We start from the raw sequence: 17620 nt of genomic DNA, 5'->3' as shown, positions 1-17620 counted from the left end.
ATCATCATCATATTGTTATCAGTATTATTGTTATTATTATTATTACAATTCTTTGTAGTTAATAGATAGTAATAACAATAATAATAATAGTAAGGATACTGATTAGCATCGTTGTTGTAATTGTTTTTTTGTTTGTTTGTTTTTTTAATTATCATCATTATTCCTATTAATATCCAATACCTTTTCCTCTCGTTCCAGGGAGCGTGCCAATAGAGTGCCGAGGATGAGGCTCCTGAGTGGTCCGGCGGCACTCCTGACGATGGCGGCGACGGTGGCACTGGTGGAGGCGGTAGCTGGTGAGTGCCACATCCCTAGACACACACGCACACACACACACACACACACACACACACACACACACACACACACACACACACACACACACACACACACACACACACACACACACACGCACACGCACACGCACACGCACACGCACACGCACACGCACACGCACACGCACAACCACACACACACACACACACACACTATCTAACCCCCTACCTCCCCCTACTTCCCCATATTTCCTCTACCTCCCCCCCTACTTCCCCCCTACCTCCCCTTAATTTCCCCACCTACCTCCCCACTACCCCTCCCCCCCCTCCCTCCCCAGATCCCTCGATGGATGCCAGGTGCTCCGGGTAAACGAGGCAGCGGATAAACAACCTTGTTAACGACGCCGTAAAGTAGTCTTCTCTGGAGGAAGTTCCGGCCCGTCCTCTCTCGGTTAAAGTTTTGCGTGTGACAGGTATATGGGGAAGGGGGGGGGAGGGAGAATTAGGGGAGGGGAGGGAGAGGGAGAGGGAGAATGAGGGTGGGGGATAGGGAGAGGGAGATTTAGGAGAGGGGAGGGAGAGGGAGAGGGAGAATGAGGGGGGGTAGGGAGAGGGAGATTTAGGAGAGGGAGAGGGAGAATGAGGGTGGGGGATAGGGAGAGGGAGACTGAAGGGGGGAGAGGGAGAGGGAGAGTTAGGAGAGGGGAAAGGAGAGAGGGAGAGAGGAGAAAAGGTGGGTGAGGGAGAGGAAGAGGAGATATGAGAGTTGGGAGAGGGAAAAGGAGAGGGAGAATGAAGGTGGGGGATAGGGAGAGGGAGAGTTAGGAGAGGGGAAAAGAGAGAGGGAGATAGGAGAGGTGGAGGAGGAGAGGTAGAGAGAGAGGAAAGATGGAAAAGCTGGAGGTAGATAAATACAAAGGAGATGTGGGAGATGGGAGAGAGAGATAGAGAAGTGGAAAAGGGGAGAGGGAGATGGGAGAGAGGTAGAGGAAGATGGGCCGGAAAATGAGAGCGTGAAGGATAGGGAGAGTGAGAGATGAGGCGGGAGAGGTGGGAGACAAGGAGGAGGAAGAGGGAGAAGAGAGGAGAGTAATAAGAGGGAAGAAGGATGAAGAAGGAAAGGGGAAGATTATTATTTATTCCGTCTTTTCGTGTTCTTTTCTAGTCAACCACCACGTGGCTGAGTTGCTGACCTCTGTAACTAAATTTTCAAATTATATGTGTATATGTATATATATATACGTCACACTCACACACACACGTACTCATACTCACACTCATACTTATACTTACACACACACACACACACACACACACACACACACACACACACACACAAATACACACACAAACACACACACTACACACAAACACACACACGTACAAACACACACACACACAAACACGTACAAAAACACACACACACACACACACTACACACACACACACACACACGTACAAACACACACACACACACACGCACACACACACACATACATACACACACACATACATGCACACACACACACACACACACACACACACACACACACACACACACACACACACACACACACACACACACACACACACACGCACACACACACACACACACACACACACACACACACACACACACACACACGCACACACACACACACATACACCTCCCAAATGCTGTTTAAAGATCATGAATATTGACAAGCCTTGCTAGGTGCCCCTCCCCCTCCCCTCTTCCTCCTAAAGTGATAAGAAGGTGGGAAAGAAGACAAGAAAGGGCCAGGTGGAAGAGAATGGAGGAGGAGAAGAGAAAAGTTGAAGAGGAAAGGGGGGAAAGGGAAGGGAGGGAACTGGAGTTGAGTGTACAAGGCAGGGAGGGAAGAAGGGAGAAAAAAGGAGAGGGAGAAATGAAATAGGGAAGGGGGAAAATGAAAATAGACAGAAAAAAACAAATGAAAACGAAGAGGAAGACGACAAAAAAGGAAGATGAAGAAAGCAGATGAGCGTGAAAATGGAAAACCAGGAAAGAGATAACGATGAGAAAGTAGAGAGGCAGGGGGCGGTAGGTAAGGATGAGATGGGAGGAGAGCTTGGAATGTTGCACCAGTTTGTGTGCAAGATAGAAACTCGGTGTTAAAGTCAGGGATTTAGTTCAGGACCAGGTGTGGGGGAAGGGGGAAGAGGAAAGGAGAGGGAGGAGGGTGCAATGGAGGAGGGTGCGGAGGAGGAGGGAGGTGGAGGGAGGGAGGGAGGTTGAAGGAAGGAAAAGGGAAGAAGGAAGGAGTCAAATCTTGGGAAGGTGGCAAAAAGAATGCGGGAAGGAGGGATGGAAAAGGGAGAAAGAGGAGAGAAGGAGAGGGAAAGGAAGAAGGAAGGAAGAAGAGAGATAAGGAGAGAAGGAGAAAAAATCTTGTATATTTGCTGGCAATATAGAGAAAGAGCACAAATGGGAGGAGAAGCGAAGAAAGAGAAAGAAAGAGAAGGAGGAAGAGAAAGGAGGGAATAAGGAGAATGAAGGGAAGAAAAAAAAGGGATAAAAAGAAGGAAATAAACATGTTAAAGACCAAGAAGGAGAGAGAAAGAGAGAGAGAGAGATGGACAGAGAGAGAGAGAGAGAGAGAGAGAGAGAGAGAGAGAGAAGGAAGATGAGAGAGAGAGAGAGAGAGAAGAGAGAGAGAAAAAAAAACAGACAAAACAAACAAACAAGAGAAAAGAACAAATGATATATAAAAAAGAAGAGAGATGGAGATGAAAACAAGAGAGAGAAAAAAATGTAGATAAAAAAGAGAAATAAAAAAAAATCTTGACTTTTCAGTATATGCAAACGACCCAGGATTGACTTGCAGATCTGTCAGTAGAAGATTATGTTATGAATACTGATGCGTGTGTGTAGGTCGGGCGTACACGCGCGCACGCACACACAGAGATGACGCTCGTGTGGAAGTGTGTGTGTGACTTTGTTGCCTCTGGGATTCACATAATCGGGGGGGGGGGGGTATGATAGGGCGTTTGTCATCGTTAGAATTGTGTTTACTATTGTTGTTAGTTTTGCTGGTGATTTTGTTATCGTTATTGGTGTTGTTTTTATCAATGCCATTATCCTTATCATTATCATAATCTTAGTCATTTTCATTATTATCATTATCATCATCATCATCACCACTTTCGTCATCATTATCGTTATTATTATTATTATTATTGTTTTTTATTGTTATTGGTATTTTTATTTTGAATATTGTTATCATCGTTACTAACATTATACTGTTGTTGTCTATCACCATCACCTTCAAAATCATCGGTCACTATGCGTCTTCACCATCATCGCCATGTTCAACATCCCCTACACCATCATCACCATTACCATTACCTTTACCTTTACCTTTATCATTACTATTTCCGTCACCATCATCCTAACCATCATAAGTAATACCATTACTTTTTCAGCTCTATATATACAACTACATAAAGCGACCGATTTAACTACTTATGACTACATAACAATAAATTAACGCAACTGGCTGCTTAGAACGACCAGATTTGCTTTATAACACTACAACTCTACTTAGAACGACCGATTTAGCACATAACACTGGCTACTTAGAACGACCGATTTAGCACCTTCTACTTCACTTACGAAGCAATAGTTTAACTTACGCGCCTGCTAAACGACGATTGCCTATACCTTTCATAGAACGTGATTGCTGCCACAACTGTAACGACCAGTTTAACACATAACAGGGACTATTTAAAACGACCAGTTTGGAGACCTCGATCCGAAAAAAGAAGTGATCTTCAGTGCAATTTTTTCCATAGTTATTCCGTGAAAAATCATTATTAAGCAACTAACCAATCCCGTTTGTTTGTTGTTTGTTTGGTTTGTATTTGTGTGTGTTTGTCTGTTTGGTTGTGTGAATGTGTGTTTGATTGTATGCGAGCGTGTGTTTGTGCGTTTGCTTGTGTAAATGAGTCTGTGAGTGTGTGTGCGCGTGTGTGTGTGTGTGTGTGTGTGTGTGTGTGTGTGTGTGTGTGTGTGTGTGTGTGTGTGTGTGTGTGTGTGTGTGTATTGGCGTGTATATGTGTATTCATTTTTTTCTGAATATATAAGTGTATATACAGTATATATTTATTTTTGCACGTGTGTTAAACGCGGCTGCATGTCATATACAAGTATATTTCCCATATGATTACCTAGATGAACAGTAAATCTTGAAAGGAAAATATATGAAGAAAATAAACTTAGCCGCAAAATAAATAGAGGAAGAAAAGAATGTTTGATGCGGCCTTTGATTTCAAGGGACCCGCCGCCATAACTCAGTAGCGGAGGAGGAGGAGGAGGAGGAGGAGGAAGGAGGGGGAGGAGGAGAGAGGAGGAGGAGGAGGAGGAGGAGGAGGAGGAGGAAGGAGGAGGAGGGAAGGAGGGGAGGGAGAAGGAGGGAGGAAGAATGAAGAAGAATGAGAGAGAGGGAAAAAAAGAAAGAAGGAAAGAAGAAAGGAGGAGGAGAAGAGGAAAAGAGGAAGGAAGGAGGAGGAGGAGGAGGAGGAGAGAGAGGAAGGAAGGGGGGAGGGGGAGGAGGAGAAGGAAAGGAGAAGAATAGGAAATGAAGAAGAGGGAGAAAGAAAGGAGAAGGAAGAAGAAGAGAAGAAGGAGGAGGAGGAGGAGGAGGAGGGAGGAGGAGGAGGAGGAGGAGGAGGAAGGAGGGGGAGGAGAAGGAGAGGGAGAAGAATAAGGAGATGAGAGGGAGAAGAAAAGGAGAAGGAGGAGGAGAAGAAGGAGGAGGAGGAGAATTAGGAGGGGGAGAGGAAAAGGAGAGAAGAATAAGGAGATAGAGAGGGAGAAGAAAGGAAAGGAGGAGGGAGAAGAAGAAGGAGGAGGAGGAGGAGGAGGAGGGAGGAGGAGGAGGAGGGAGGGAGAGGGAGGGAGAAGGAAGGAAGGAGGGAGGGAGGGAGGAGGAGAGGGAGGAGAGGAGGAAGAGGGAGAGAAGGAGAAGAATAAAGAGAGAGAGAGGGGGAGAGGAAGGAAAAGGAAGAGGAGGAAGAAAAAGAGATAAGGAAAAGGAAAGTATCAATATAAGAATGATGATAATAATGGTAATAAAAATGATAATGATAATAATGATAATAACAATAATAATGATAAGGAAAAGGGGAGGAGGAGGAGGAGATTAAAGGAACAAGAAAAGGTAACAGAGAATAGAAGAAATGTTGAAAAAATCACTTATTGTTAATAGATAGAGATACACAAAGAAGAACAGATAGAAAAAAATACGAAAGTCAAGGGTGGAAGAACAAAAATAAGTATAGATCATAAAAAAAAGAGAAATCGAACATTTACGATCATACCCAACAGATGGCGACACCAGAACCCGAACAGATGTCCTGCCAAACGTCGTGGAGGAGATGGTGGTAAATGGGGAGCTGTGGGGGAAAGGACACACCCCTACCTATGAATCACTCCCGAGCGGATCCTCTTCTCTCGCCGCCGTATCAGTCGTGCATTATGATCTCCACGACCGCTAATTCATTGGAGTTTCTTTGAATAAACAAAACATGTTATGGGAGGCGATGCGACAGATGTGGTGGAGGTGGTCGGGGAGGAGGAAGGAAGTGGGGGATGAAAGGATGAGATGGATGGGAGGGTGAAGGGAAAGGGGAGAGGGAGAGAGAGGGAGAGTGATGGGAGGGGTGAAGAGAAGGGAAAAGGAAGGAGAGAAGGTCAAAGAAGAGGAGAAGAAGAAAGAAGATGAGAGAGGAGAGAGAGGAGAGGAGGTGAAGGAAGGAGAGGAGAAAGATTGAAGGGAAAGGAGAGAGAGAGTGAAGAAAAGGAGAGAGAGATGAAAGAGAGAGAGGGAGAGAAGAAAAATGTGAAAGAGAGAGAGGAGGAAAGTACTGAAGAAGAGAGGAGAGGGAAAGATAAGGGTGAGGAAAAGAGAAGAGGGGGAGGATTGTGGAGAGAGAGTGGAGAGGGAGAAAGAAGAGGGTGAGGAAGAAAGAGAGAGGGAAAGTGTGGAGAAAATAAGGAAAAGAGAGGGTGAAGGAAAGAGAGGGAAGACGCGGAGAAAAGAAGAAAGAGACAGAAAAGTGAAAAGGGAAGGAGAGAAGGAAGAGGAGAAAATTATGAAAGGAAAGAGAGAGACGGATAAGGGGTAGAGAGAGCGAAGAGCTGAAGGAGAAGGGGGAGAGAAGTGTGTGAGGGTAAAGGGAGAAAGGGAGTGAGAAAAGAGCGACGAAGAGAAGGACGAAGGGAAAATAGAAAAGAAAGGAGAGGGGGATTGGGAGGAAGACTGAAGAGGAAGAAAGGGGAAAAGAGGAAAGGTTCAGTTCGGTGATGAAGCCGAGCAGACTGACAATAAACTACAATGATGAGCTGGAGGAAAGAAATGGGGAATATGTAAGTACAATGGTGACGAGCGGGCAGAGCAGCAGACAAATCCACATGCAAGCAGGTAAAACAAGCAGTCGGGCAGGGAAGCCGCTGGGCGCAGGAAATGAAAGCAGGTAGCAGATAAACGACGTAAATGGTGGTAAATGATGCGTGCGGTAAGTAAGTGACAATGAAATGGTAAAATGGTACATGGTAAGTGACAATGATAAATATTGATGTTATTGATGATAAGTGAAGTCGTGTGTAATGAAACAACTAGTATGACAAACAAACTGACGAGCAGACAGGTGAAGACGGACAGACAGACACAAACAGGACAGGATGACAGACAAACAGACTGCAGATTAAGCCGAGCAAACAGCCAGGTACTCCCCGTTAAAGGCAGGCTAAATCTCATCTTTAAAACATATAAACAATCCATTCTGTCTTTGTAGTGTGTGATATCAATAATATCATGAAGGAAGAGGAAGGATGAGAAGGAAGGAAAGGACAGGAAGAAGAAAGAAGAAGAAGAAAGAAGAAAAAAAAGAAGAAGAAGGAAGGAAAAAGAGAAAAGAAAAAGGAAAAGAGAGAAAAGGAAGGAAAAAGAGAAAAAGAAAGAGAAAAAGAAGAAGGAAAAGAAAAAGAAAAAGAAGAAGAAGAAGAAAGAAAGAAAAAGAAGAAAAAAAAAGAAAGAAAGAAAAAGAAGAAGAGAAAAAGGAAGAAAAAATAGAAAAGGAAAAAAAGGAAAAGGAAGAAAAGGAAAAGGAAAAAAAGAAAGAGGAAAGGAAAGAAACGGAAAGAGAGAGAGGAGAAAGGACAGAGAGGAAGGAGAAGGTCGAGGAATTGAAGAGTGAGGTGCAAAGTGAGGGTGAATTGGTGAGATCAAAGAGGTGAAGGTGAATTGGTGAGGAAGGGGAAAGGAAGAAAGGAAAGAAAAAGAAGAAAAGGAAAGGAAGGAAAGGAAAGAAAGAGAGAGAGAGAGAGAGAGAGAGAGAGAGAGAGAGAGAGAAGAGGAGGAGAGAGTTAGAAAGGGAGGAGAGGAAGAGAGGAAAAAATGTCAACAAAAAGAAAGAGAGTGACAGAGGCACACACACACACACACACACACATATACACAGCTACGTAGTCCAAACAGCTTGCCCTCGGGAAGCCCTACCTCCTCCTGCCTCTTCCCCTCCCCACCCCTCGGGCACGACACCAGAGCCACATTGCAATCAATTGACAGTAAACGATAAATCTCAGCGGAATCTGCAAGCAATCAAGACCTCATTCAGGAAGCCTCGTTCACGGAGCATAATCAACGACTTTTTAACATCAGAGCCAGAATCAGACAGTGTTCAGCCAGTTATTGTGGACCCAACTACTGTCTTGTTTTGTCTTGCCTTTTTTTCTGTTTGTTGTCTTTTTTCTTTTTTTCTTTTTTTCATTTCTTTACTTTCTTTTTGTCTTGACTTTTTATTTTCTTTTTCTTTGTCTTTTCTTTGTCTTTTATCTTTTCTTTTACTCTGCTTGTACTTTTTTTTCTTTGTCCTCTTTTTTCTTTATAACCGTATTTTTTCTTTTTCCTTCTTTTATGTTTGTTTTCTCTCTTATTATTATTGTTATTTTTTTCGTTTTTCTTCTTTCTTCATTTTTAATATTTTCTTGTTCATTTTCCTACCATATTGCCTTTCCAGTTTGTTTTCTACTCCTTTCTTATATTTGTCTTCTAACTTTATTAATCTTTGAGGATGCAAAAGGTGTTTCAAAGCTGAACCGGTCTTTAATATTCAGGCTGGACGTTATACAAAATTACAATTAGTCTTTGGGAGAGAGATTCGTTGTTATATATATATATATATATATATATATATATATATATATTGTTAGTATGTATATTTTTTCATTTATTTATTCATTTACTTATTTATTTATCTCCTTTGATATGGGAAGGTGTGTGTGTGTGTGTGTGTGTGTGTGTGTGTGTGTGTGTATGTCTGTGTGTGTGTGTATGTATATGTGTGTGTGTGTGTGTGTGTGATTAATGATTTTGTGCAATGTGTGTAATTCCCAGTGTGTGTGTGTGTGTCTTAGTGTGTTTTGAAGGCATTCGTTATCGAAAAGGATTCCTATAGGTTTTAAAGAGAAGACAGACTCCTCAATAGATGACCACGTCGAGAGCAAGAAAACCTTCAAACAGATTCTCCCCGATTCCCCTCCCCCTCCCCCCTCCCCCCTCCCCCCACACATATGCAAGTAGATCGGGTCTCTTGTTCTATCTCTTTCTTGTATATTTTTTTTCTTTTCTTATCTCTTCTCTTCTGTATCTATGTCTATCTTTACCATTTTCTTTCTTCTCTTTTCCTCTTCTCACCTTCTCTCTGTACATTATCTCTTTCACCATCTCCTTTTCTCTCCCATTTTCTTCCTTCTTTTTCTCCTCTTCCCACTTAACTCTCTTCTTTTTTCTTCTTCTTCTTTGTATCGTATCATCTTCTTCTCTATCTCCTCCTTCCCCCTCCTGCTCTCATACTCCATGTCATATATGCTCCTCCTCATTGTCCTCCTACTCCTCCATTCCCTCCTCCTCCTCCTTCCCCCTCTCCTCATGTCATAAACTCTCATTCATAAAAATATATATAAAACATCATCATTATCTCTATTTACTCTTTTTTCTTCCTCCTGCTCTCATCTTGTTCCTTCAGGACTTGCACATTCTCATCGCACACCCTGTTTCATCTTTCAGGTTGAATCATCACTCTTCTTTTCTCTCTATATTTGTTATCTGTTTATTTGCTCTTCTTCCTTTCGTTATTCTTTTTATTCTCATCATTTTCCTAATTGTTTATTAAACATCATCTTTTATTTCTCAAACTCATTACTCATTTTTCCTCAGATTTTTTCCTCATCGCCTTTCATCTCACGCACTTATTTTTCCCCTAAAATTCAGTTTCCTCCTCTCGGTATTCAGCATTTTCCCCTGAAACTGACTGCCGGTTTTTCCCTGAACACGTTAATATTTTTGTAGTTCATTCGTTTTTTTTTTTTTTTTTTTTTTTTTTTTTTTGTCGAACCTCCTCGCTCACCACTTTATGATATTCATTTTTTTCTCTCTCTCTCTTCTGATTGATCACTCTTTTTTTCCTCTAATTCTTGCTTTTTTCCCCTTTTACTCAATATTTTGTTTCATTCTTGTTTATCATACTCCCTCTCACCGTATTTCTCCCCCACACCGCTTTCTTCCCTTTCTCTGTCACCGCGTTCCTCTCTCCCACCTTCTTCTCACTCCATTCTTTTCCCTCTCCCATCTCTTTCCCTCTCTCCCTCTCTTTCCTCCCTCTCTCACATCTTCTCTCTGTCCCCGTTTTCCCCGCTCTCTCCATTTCCCTCTGTTTCATCGTTTTCTCTCTCGGGTTTCTCAGTTCTTGCTTTTCATGTATAATATGTATATAATAAATGCTCACCCCTCCACTATAATATGTAAATGCTCTCTCGTGTATCATTTCACTATAAATACTTTAAACATTTTATATATAAATACACATGTATAAATATATATATAAATATAATACTTATAAATAAATATATAGATATATATACATATATATATATAAATAACATGCATATGTAATAAATATAAATATACATATATCATATGTGTATGCATATCACATCGCTCTTATAAATAAGCATAAATATATATATCTTAATAAATACATCTTATCAAATATTGTCACAGCTATGCCTCTTATAAATATAATACTTCAATCATCAAATATATATCATCTCATCACAAAATGCACATCCATCATCTCATCAGAGGAACGTCATCATCTTGACATCAGCAATATAAATATCTTGGCATCGACAGCCATTTCATCATAATGAAAAATTTTAATTAAATGTAAAATAAATGTCGTCATACGAGAAATAGTCAAATCAGTCAGTATTGGCGTGTGTCATCGCGAATTAAGTAAATATTATATCAAATCAATATCATGCAGATGAAAAAATGTCAAAATGGCGTGCATCATCACGTAAATAATAATTGTAAATAAATAAATCATCATAGATAAATCATCTATCTAATGTGATGAAAGATAAATCGTATTAAAATAAGACAAATGAAAGATAAATAAAAATATCATCGTCGTCAATCATAAAAGTAAATCATCTTATCGATAAATGAAAATTAAGTGAAAATGTAAAAATGGGGATATAAATAACTGATAAAATATAAAAATAAAATGAACGGTATGTTTAAATAAAAATAATCAAAAATAAAGATAAAATAAAAATAAAACATCATCATCAATAAAACGATAATAAAATAATGTAGATAGTAAAATATAAATAAATATAAATAAAATCACAATAAATATAAAATCAGACGTGAAAAGATAAATATATTAATAAACGATAAAGTAAATATTAAATAAGTATAAGTATGTACAATACGTAAATATAAATAATAAATAAATAAATACATAAAAATATAAATAATAAATAAATAATAAATAAAGATTAAAATAAATATATCAAATATTAAGTAGTATCAAAATATTAAATAAATGTATAAGTAACAGATAAATTAAATATTATAATATGATATATTAAATGAAAAGATAAATAAATATTAAATAATGTGATAACGTAAATAAAAATAATAAAATAGTAATAATCATAAATAAATATATTATCAATCATAAATGTGATAATAATATTAAATAAATAAATAAAAATAAAATAAAAATAATAAAATGATATAATGTGATAAATAATTAAATGAAGATAAATAAATAATAAAATAAGATAATAATAAATAAAATTATCAAATATTAATCATTTAAATAAAATAAATATTATTAAAATAATAAAAATATATCGATAATAAATAATAAAAATAAAATATATAAATAAATAATAAATAATGATAATATAAATAAATATAATAATAATAAATAAAAATATTAAATAAATAATCTTACATCACTCTTTTCAAGGTTTTTTAATAAATCTGATACAAAAGTAAAAAAATATAAATATAAATAAAGTATATATATAAATGTTAATAACGTATATATATAATGTATAAATAAATATATATTATATAAATCGTAAATAATAAATAAAAAATATATAAAACTCTGTCACTCTTGCCATATATATGCATGCATGTAAATAATGTCACTGTGCTCGCCTCTGCTCTTCCTCCTCTCCCTCCTCTCCTCCTGCTCCTCCCCTCCACTCACTCTCTCGTCTCCCTCTCCCTCTTACTCCCCACCTCCTCACTCTTCTGCCTCCCTCCCCTCCTCATCTCACTCTGCACTCCCCCTCTCCCTCAGAGTTCGGAATCGGGTTCACGGAGTGGCCGGCGCGGCAGGTGATCGCCGTGCCGGGGACTCAGGTGCGGCTCCCGTGCGCCACCAACGTCACGGCGGAGAAGATATCGTGGCTTGGTCTAAGCCACCACTTCTCCTCGAGCACTCCTTCCTCAGCCTCGGAAAATGGCGATGGAGGAGGAGGAGGAGGAGGAGGTGGAGAGGAGGTGGGGAGCAAACCTCTCACGGTTACCGTGTTGCGGACAGGAAGGGAATAGCTGGTCGTCGCGGGCGCGAGGGACACTTCCGGCACCAGTTGGGGCTCTATCAGGTGAGTTTTATTTGTTTTAGATATTTTTGTTTTAATTATTTTTTTAATTATTTATTTTATTTGTTCTCGGTCATGTGATTTTTTTCCTGTTTATCATTTTCAACTGACACTAATGGTGATTGTAGGAATAATGATCACGATGAAAATGACATTGATAAAGTTAAATTGATAATATAGTGTTAATAGTAATATTGATGATATTAAAGATCCTGAGAGCTGAACGGACAGTACAACAGACATGAATGTGATGAAAAGAAAAATCGAGGAATGTACAAAAATACTATACGCTCAGAGAGAGAGAGAGAGAGAGAGAGAGAGAGAGAGAGAGAGAGAGAGAGAGAGAGAGATACCATTTACATTAAGTAAAAATAAGAGGTATGAAAGCAGATGAACGAATACACATAGATACTAATAGAGTTAAAGGGAAGAAATGAAGGCGCAGACAAGAGCAGATAAAACGAACGAAGGTGTTCCAACGCAGAACCAGGAGAAGCAGAGAAAGAGAAAACAGAAATCGGCAGAGACAGAGAAAACAGAAACAGAGACAGAGGAAGAGAAATCAGACACAGTAAAAGAGAAAAACACGACCCTCTCTCTAAAGCCTAGCACACTTACCTACGGTGCGTGGCGTGGTTCGGCGCCATCGCCCTGACCTCTCTGCCGGGGCGTCTGGAGGCGGCGCTGCTGGAGGACTTCCCCGTGGGCGTGTCCCCTCCCCGCGTGGAAGTGGGCGTGAGGGAGGGCGGCGCGGCGAGGGTGGAGTGCGGGAGTCCCCAGTCCGTGCCCGACGCCCAGCTGACTTTCTTCAGGGATGGGCGGGAGGTGGACACCGACGCCGCCCCTGAAGGTATGGTAATGGGCGGTGTTTTATGCCGTTTTTTTTATTTAAGGTGTGATAGATTGTAGGTTGTTGGAGAGGCGATTCATATCATTAGATTCGGAGGAAAGAGAACTTAGCTTTGATGTGTGGGCGTGTGGGCGTGCAGAATGGTAGGCGGTCGGGTATCACTTACTTACTAAGGATAGATAGAAAATGATTAGAAACGTTTAATTCCAGAAGATTCTCGAATGATTTGCTCTTATTCTCGTACTTCGAAATCCCCCCTTTTCTTAATTTTTATTTCCGCTTAAAGTATTCAAAACCCATTTCCAGTTCTCGTTTCCACGCATTTAGTGTTATTTTCATTCATTTATTTATTTATTTATTATCAAACATTCTTTTTCTTTTCTTTATCAAATTCCTGTACGTCCTTTTCCCGCCCTTCCAGCCTACCGAGTGACGCCCCACGGAGACCTCCTCATCCTGAACGCGGGCGCGTGGGCGGAGGGCGAGTACACCTGCAGCGCCCACAACGCCGTGCTCAACCGGACGGTCACCGCGCCCACCGTCACCGCCGTCGCCCTCTGCAGGTCAACGAGACCTTCTGCCGCCGAGTTCGTGTCCCTCGGACAACTCTACGGACTTTGAAGGTAGAACTGAATTCATGATTTCTCTCCTTTTGCACCCTGTTCTTCTTCTCTTTCTTATTCTTCTTTTTCTTCTTATTCTTCTTTTTCTTCTTCTTCTTCTTCTTCTTCTTCTTCTTCTTCTTCTTCGTCTTCATCTTCTTCTTCTTCTTCTTCTTCTTCTTTTTCCTTTTCTCCTTCTTCTTCTTCTTCTTTCTTTTCTTTTCTTTTCTTTTCTTTTTCTTTTCTTTTTCTTTCATTTCTTTTTCTTCTTCTTGTCTTCTTCTTCTTCTTCTACCTTTTCTCACTTCTTCTTCTTCTTCTTTCTTTTTCTTTTCTTTTCTTTTCTTTTCTTTTTCTTTCTTTTCTACTTCTTCTTCTTCTTCTTCCTTTTTCATCTTTTTCTTTTTCTTTTTCTTCTTCTTCTTCTTCTTCTTCTTCTTCTTCTTCTTCTTCTTTTTCTTCTTCTTCTTCTCCTTTCTCCTTCTTCTTCTATTTTCCTTCTTTTCTCCTCTTCTTCTTTTTCTTCTTTTTTCTTTACTTATTCCTATTTTCCTTCTTTTTCCTCTTCTATTTTTTGTTATTGCTGTGGTGGTTGTTGTTGTTGTTTTTATGCTCGTTCTTCTTCATCGCCTATGTTGTTCTTCTTTCTTCCTTCTTCTTGTTATTCTTCTCTTGTTGCTGTTCTTCTCTCTTGTTCCTGTACTTCTTCTCTCGTGTTGCTGTTCTTCGTCTCTCTTGTTGCTGTGCTTCTCTCTTGTTGCTGTTCTGCGCCTCTCTTGTTGCAGTCCTTCTTCTCTCTTGTTGCTGTTCTTCTCTCATTTTTTCTGTTCTTAATACTTCTCTCTAATGTTGCTGTTCTTCTTCTCTCTTTGCTGTTTCTTCTTCTCTCTCTGTTTGCTAAATTTCTTCTTCTCTTATTGCTAATTCTATTCACTGCTGTTGCTGTTCTTCTTCTCTCTTGTTGCTGTTCTTCTCTCTTGTTGCTGTTCTTCTTCTCTCTTGTTGCTGTTCTTCTTTCTTGTTGCTGTTCTTCTTCTCTCATGTTGCTGTTCTTCTTCTCTCTTGTTGCTGTTCTTCTCTCTTGTTGCTGTTCTTCTTCTCTCTTGTTGCTGTTCTTCTTCTCTCTTGTTGCTGTTCTTCTTCTAACATCATGTCTTCTGTTCTTCTTCTCTCTTGTTGCTGTTCATTCTCTCTAATTTTTCTGTTCTTCTTCTCTCTTGTTGCTGTTCTTTCTTTCTTCTCTCTGAGCGCTTTGCTGTTCTTCTTCTCTCTTGTTGCTTTGTTCTTCTTCTCTCTTGTTTCTTTCTTCTTCCTTTCTTTCCTTCCTTTCATTTCTTCTTCTCTCATGTTTGCTTGTTCTTTCTTTCTTGTTGCTGTTCTTCTTCTCTCTTGTTGCTGTTCTTCTTCTCTCTTGTTGCTGTTCTTCTTCTCTCATGTTGCTGTTCTTCTTCTCTCTTGTTGCTGTTCTTCTCTCATGTTGCTGTTCTTCTTCTCTCTTGTTGCTGTTCTTCTTCTCTCTTGTTGCTGTTCTTCTTCTCTCTTGTTGCTGTTCTTCTTCTCTCTCTTGCATTGCTGTTCTTCTTCTCTCTTAATTTGCTGTTCTTCTTCTCTCTTGTTGCTGTTCTTCTTCTCTCTTGTTGCTGTTCTTCTTCTCTCTTGTTGCTGTTCTTCTTCTCTCTTGTTGCTGTTCTTCTTCTCTCTTGTTGCTGTTCTTCTTCTCTCTTGTTGCTGTTCTTCTTCTCTCTTGTTGCTGTTCTTCTTCTCTCATGTTGCTGTTCTTCTTCTCTCTTGTTGCTGTTCTTCTTCTCTCTTGTTGCTGTTCTTCTCTCTTGTTGCTGTTCTTCTTCTCTCTTGTTGCTGTTCTTCTTCTCTCATGTTGCTGTTCTTCTTCTCTCTTGTTGCTGTTCTTCTCTCTTGTTGCTGTTCTTCTTCTCTCTTGTTGCTGTTCTTCTTCTCTCTTGTTGCTGTTCTTCTTCTCTCTTGTTGCTGTTCTTCTCTCTTGTTGCTGTTCTTCTTCTCTCTTGTTGCTGTTCTTCTCTCTTGTTGCTGTTCTTCTCTCTTGTTGCTGTTCTTCTTCTCTCTTGTTTCTGTTCTTCTTCTCTCTTGTTTCTGTTCTTCTTCTCTCTTGTTTCTGTTCTTCTTCTCTCATGTTGCTGTTCTTCTTCTCTCTTGTTGCTGTTCTTCTCTCTTGCTGCTGTTCTTCTCCTTCTTCTTCATTTTATGTTAAGTATTTACCACCTTTGGGAAAGCGCCACAAATCTTAAGCTTGAAGCAGATCTATTATATGTCGGGAAGGACTGAATTTGGGCCTAATTTTAGAGGGCGAGGGATTGCCCGTGCTAAAGGAACGGCAGAGACGGATGCGAGAATGAGAGAAATTGATAAAAATGCTGCTCTTCCACCCTCCTCCTCCTCCTCTTCTTTTTCTTCCTTTTCTTCCTCTTCCTTCTCCTACTCCTACTGCTCTTCTTTTTTCTCCTCCTCCTCCTCTTTTTCCTACTCCTCCTCCTCTTCTTCCTCCTCCTCTTCTTCTCTTTCGTTCTTTCTTATTCATTCTTCCAACTCCTCTTCCTTCTCCACCTCCTCTTATTCATTCTACTCCTCTTCCTTCTCCAATTCCTCTTCTTCCTTTTCGTACTCCTCCTGCCTCCTCTTTTTCCTTTCTCTTTTTCTTCCTCCACCTTCTTCTTCCTCGTCCGCCTCCTCCTCCTCCTTCTCTTCTTCCTCCTCCTCCCTCCTCCTTCTTCTTCCTCTTCCACCTCCTCCCCCTCCTTTTCTCCTTCTTCTTCCCTTCTCCTCCTCCTCCTCCTCCTCCTCCTCCTCCTCCTCCTCCTCCTCCTCCTCCTCCTCCTCCTCTCTCCTCCCCCTGCCTCTCCTACTCCTTTTCTTCCTCCGTCGTCGTCTTCCTTTTAAGACTTGGGCAGTGGATCATATAGTCCAAGGTCATGTCATAGGATTAGTGGAATATATATCTAAATAATTCACGCGAAGACATACATCGCACACACACACACACACACACACACACACACACACACACAAACACTCACACACACACACACACACACACACACACACACACACACACACACACACACACACACACACACACACACACACACACACACACACACACACACACACACACGCACCCACGCACACACACGCACACACACACAAACACACAGACACAGACACACACACACACACACACACACACACACACACACAAACACACACACACACACACACACACACACACACACACACACACACACACACACACACACACACAAACACACACACACACACACACGCACACACACACACGAGAGAAAAGCCATGCCTAGTCCATTCCTCGCGTTTAGGAAAATTGCAAAGAGAAGACCAACATTCCGGGCAGGTCATCCTTGCAACACCCCGCCGCTTGCAAGGGCGCTCATCTGCAACAGCGTAATTATTTCTAGTGCATTCCAGACGATTCGAAACCGGCATTTATTATTTAACTTTTGTTTTTATTTCGTTGTACAAGGAAAGGCAGAGGGGGAGGGGGGAGAGGGGGAGGGGAAGGGGAAGGGAAAAGGAGGAGAGAGAGGAGAGGAGGAGAGGAGCAACGAGAGAGGAGAGGAGAGGGGAGGGGGGAGGGAGGGAGAGGGGGAAGGGAGAACGAAAGGGGGAAAGAGGGAGAGGGAGGGGGAGGGAAGGAAGGAGGGATGGAGAGGAGGAGAAAGAGGAGACATGGAGAAAATAAGTGAGATGAAGTTGATTGGATGGAAGAGAGGGAGAAAGTAGGCTGGAGAGAGAATCACATAATGTTATTCTGTGTAGATTAGTAGATAGACTGATAAATAGATAGATAGAAAAATAAATAGATTGATATATGATAGATAGGTAGATGAAT

At 40.8% G+C, this 17620-nt stretch overlaps 1 protein-coding gene across 1 annotated transcript in view; it reads left to right on the top strand.

Moving 5' to 3' along the window:
- The first annotated feature begins 202 nt into the window (after positions 1–202).
- Positions 203–17620, top strand: part of LOC113806483 (interference hedgehog) — a 30791-nt gene continuing 13373 nt past the window's right edge. Inside the window, exons 1-5 of the mRNA XM_070133350.1 lie at positions 203–296; positions 11964–12069; positions 12207–12270; positions 12877–13117; positions 13539–13730. Coding sequence (XP_069989451.1) covers positions 224–296; positions 11964–12069; positions 12207–12270; positions 12877–13117; positions 13539–13730 — 676 coding nt within the window. The 5' untranslated portion in view covers positions 203–223. The remainder of the gene's footprint in view (positions 297–11963; positions 12070–12206; positions 12271–12876; positions 13118–13538; positions 13731–17620) is intronic.

This window comes from Penaeus vannamei, chromosome 18 (assembly GCF_042767895.1).
Source record: "Penaeus vannamei isolate JL-2024 chromosome 18, ASM4276789v1, whole genome shotgun sequence".
Lineage (NCBI taxonomy): Eukaryota > Metazoa > Arthropoda > Malacostraca > Decapoda > Penaeidae > Penaeus > Penaeus vannamei.
This window is presented reverse-complemented; position numbering and strand designations above follow the sequence as displayed.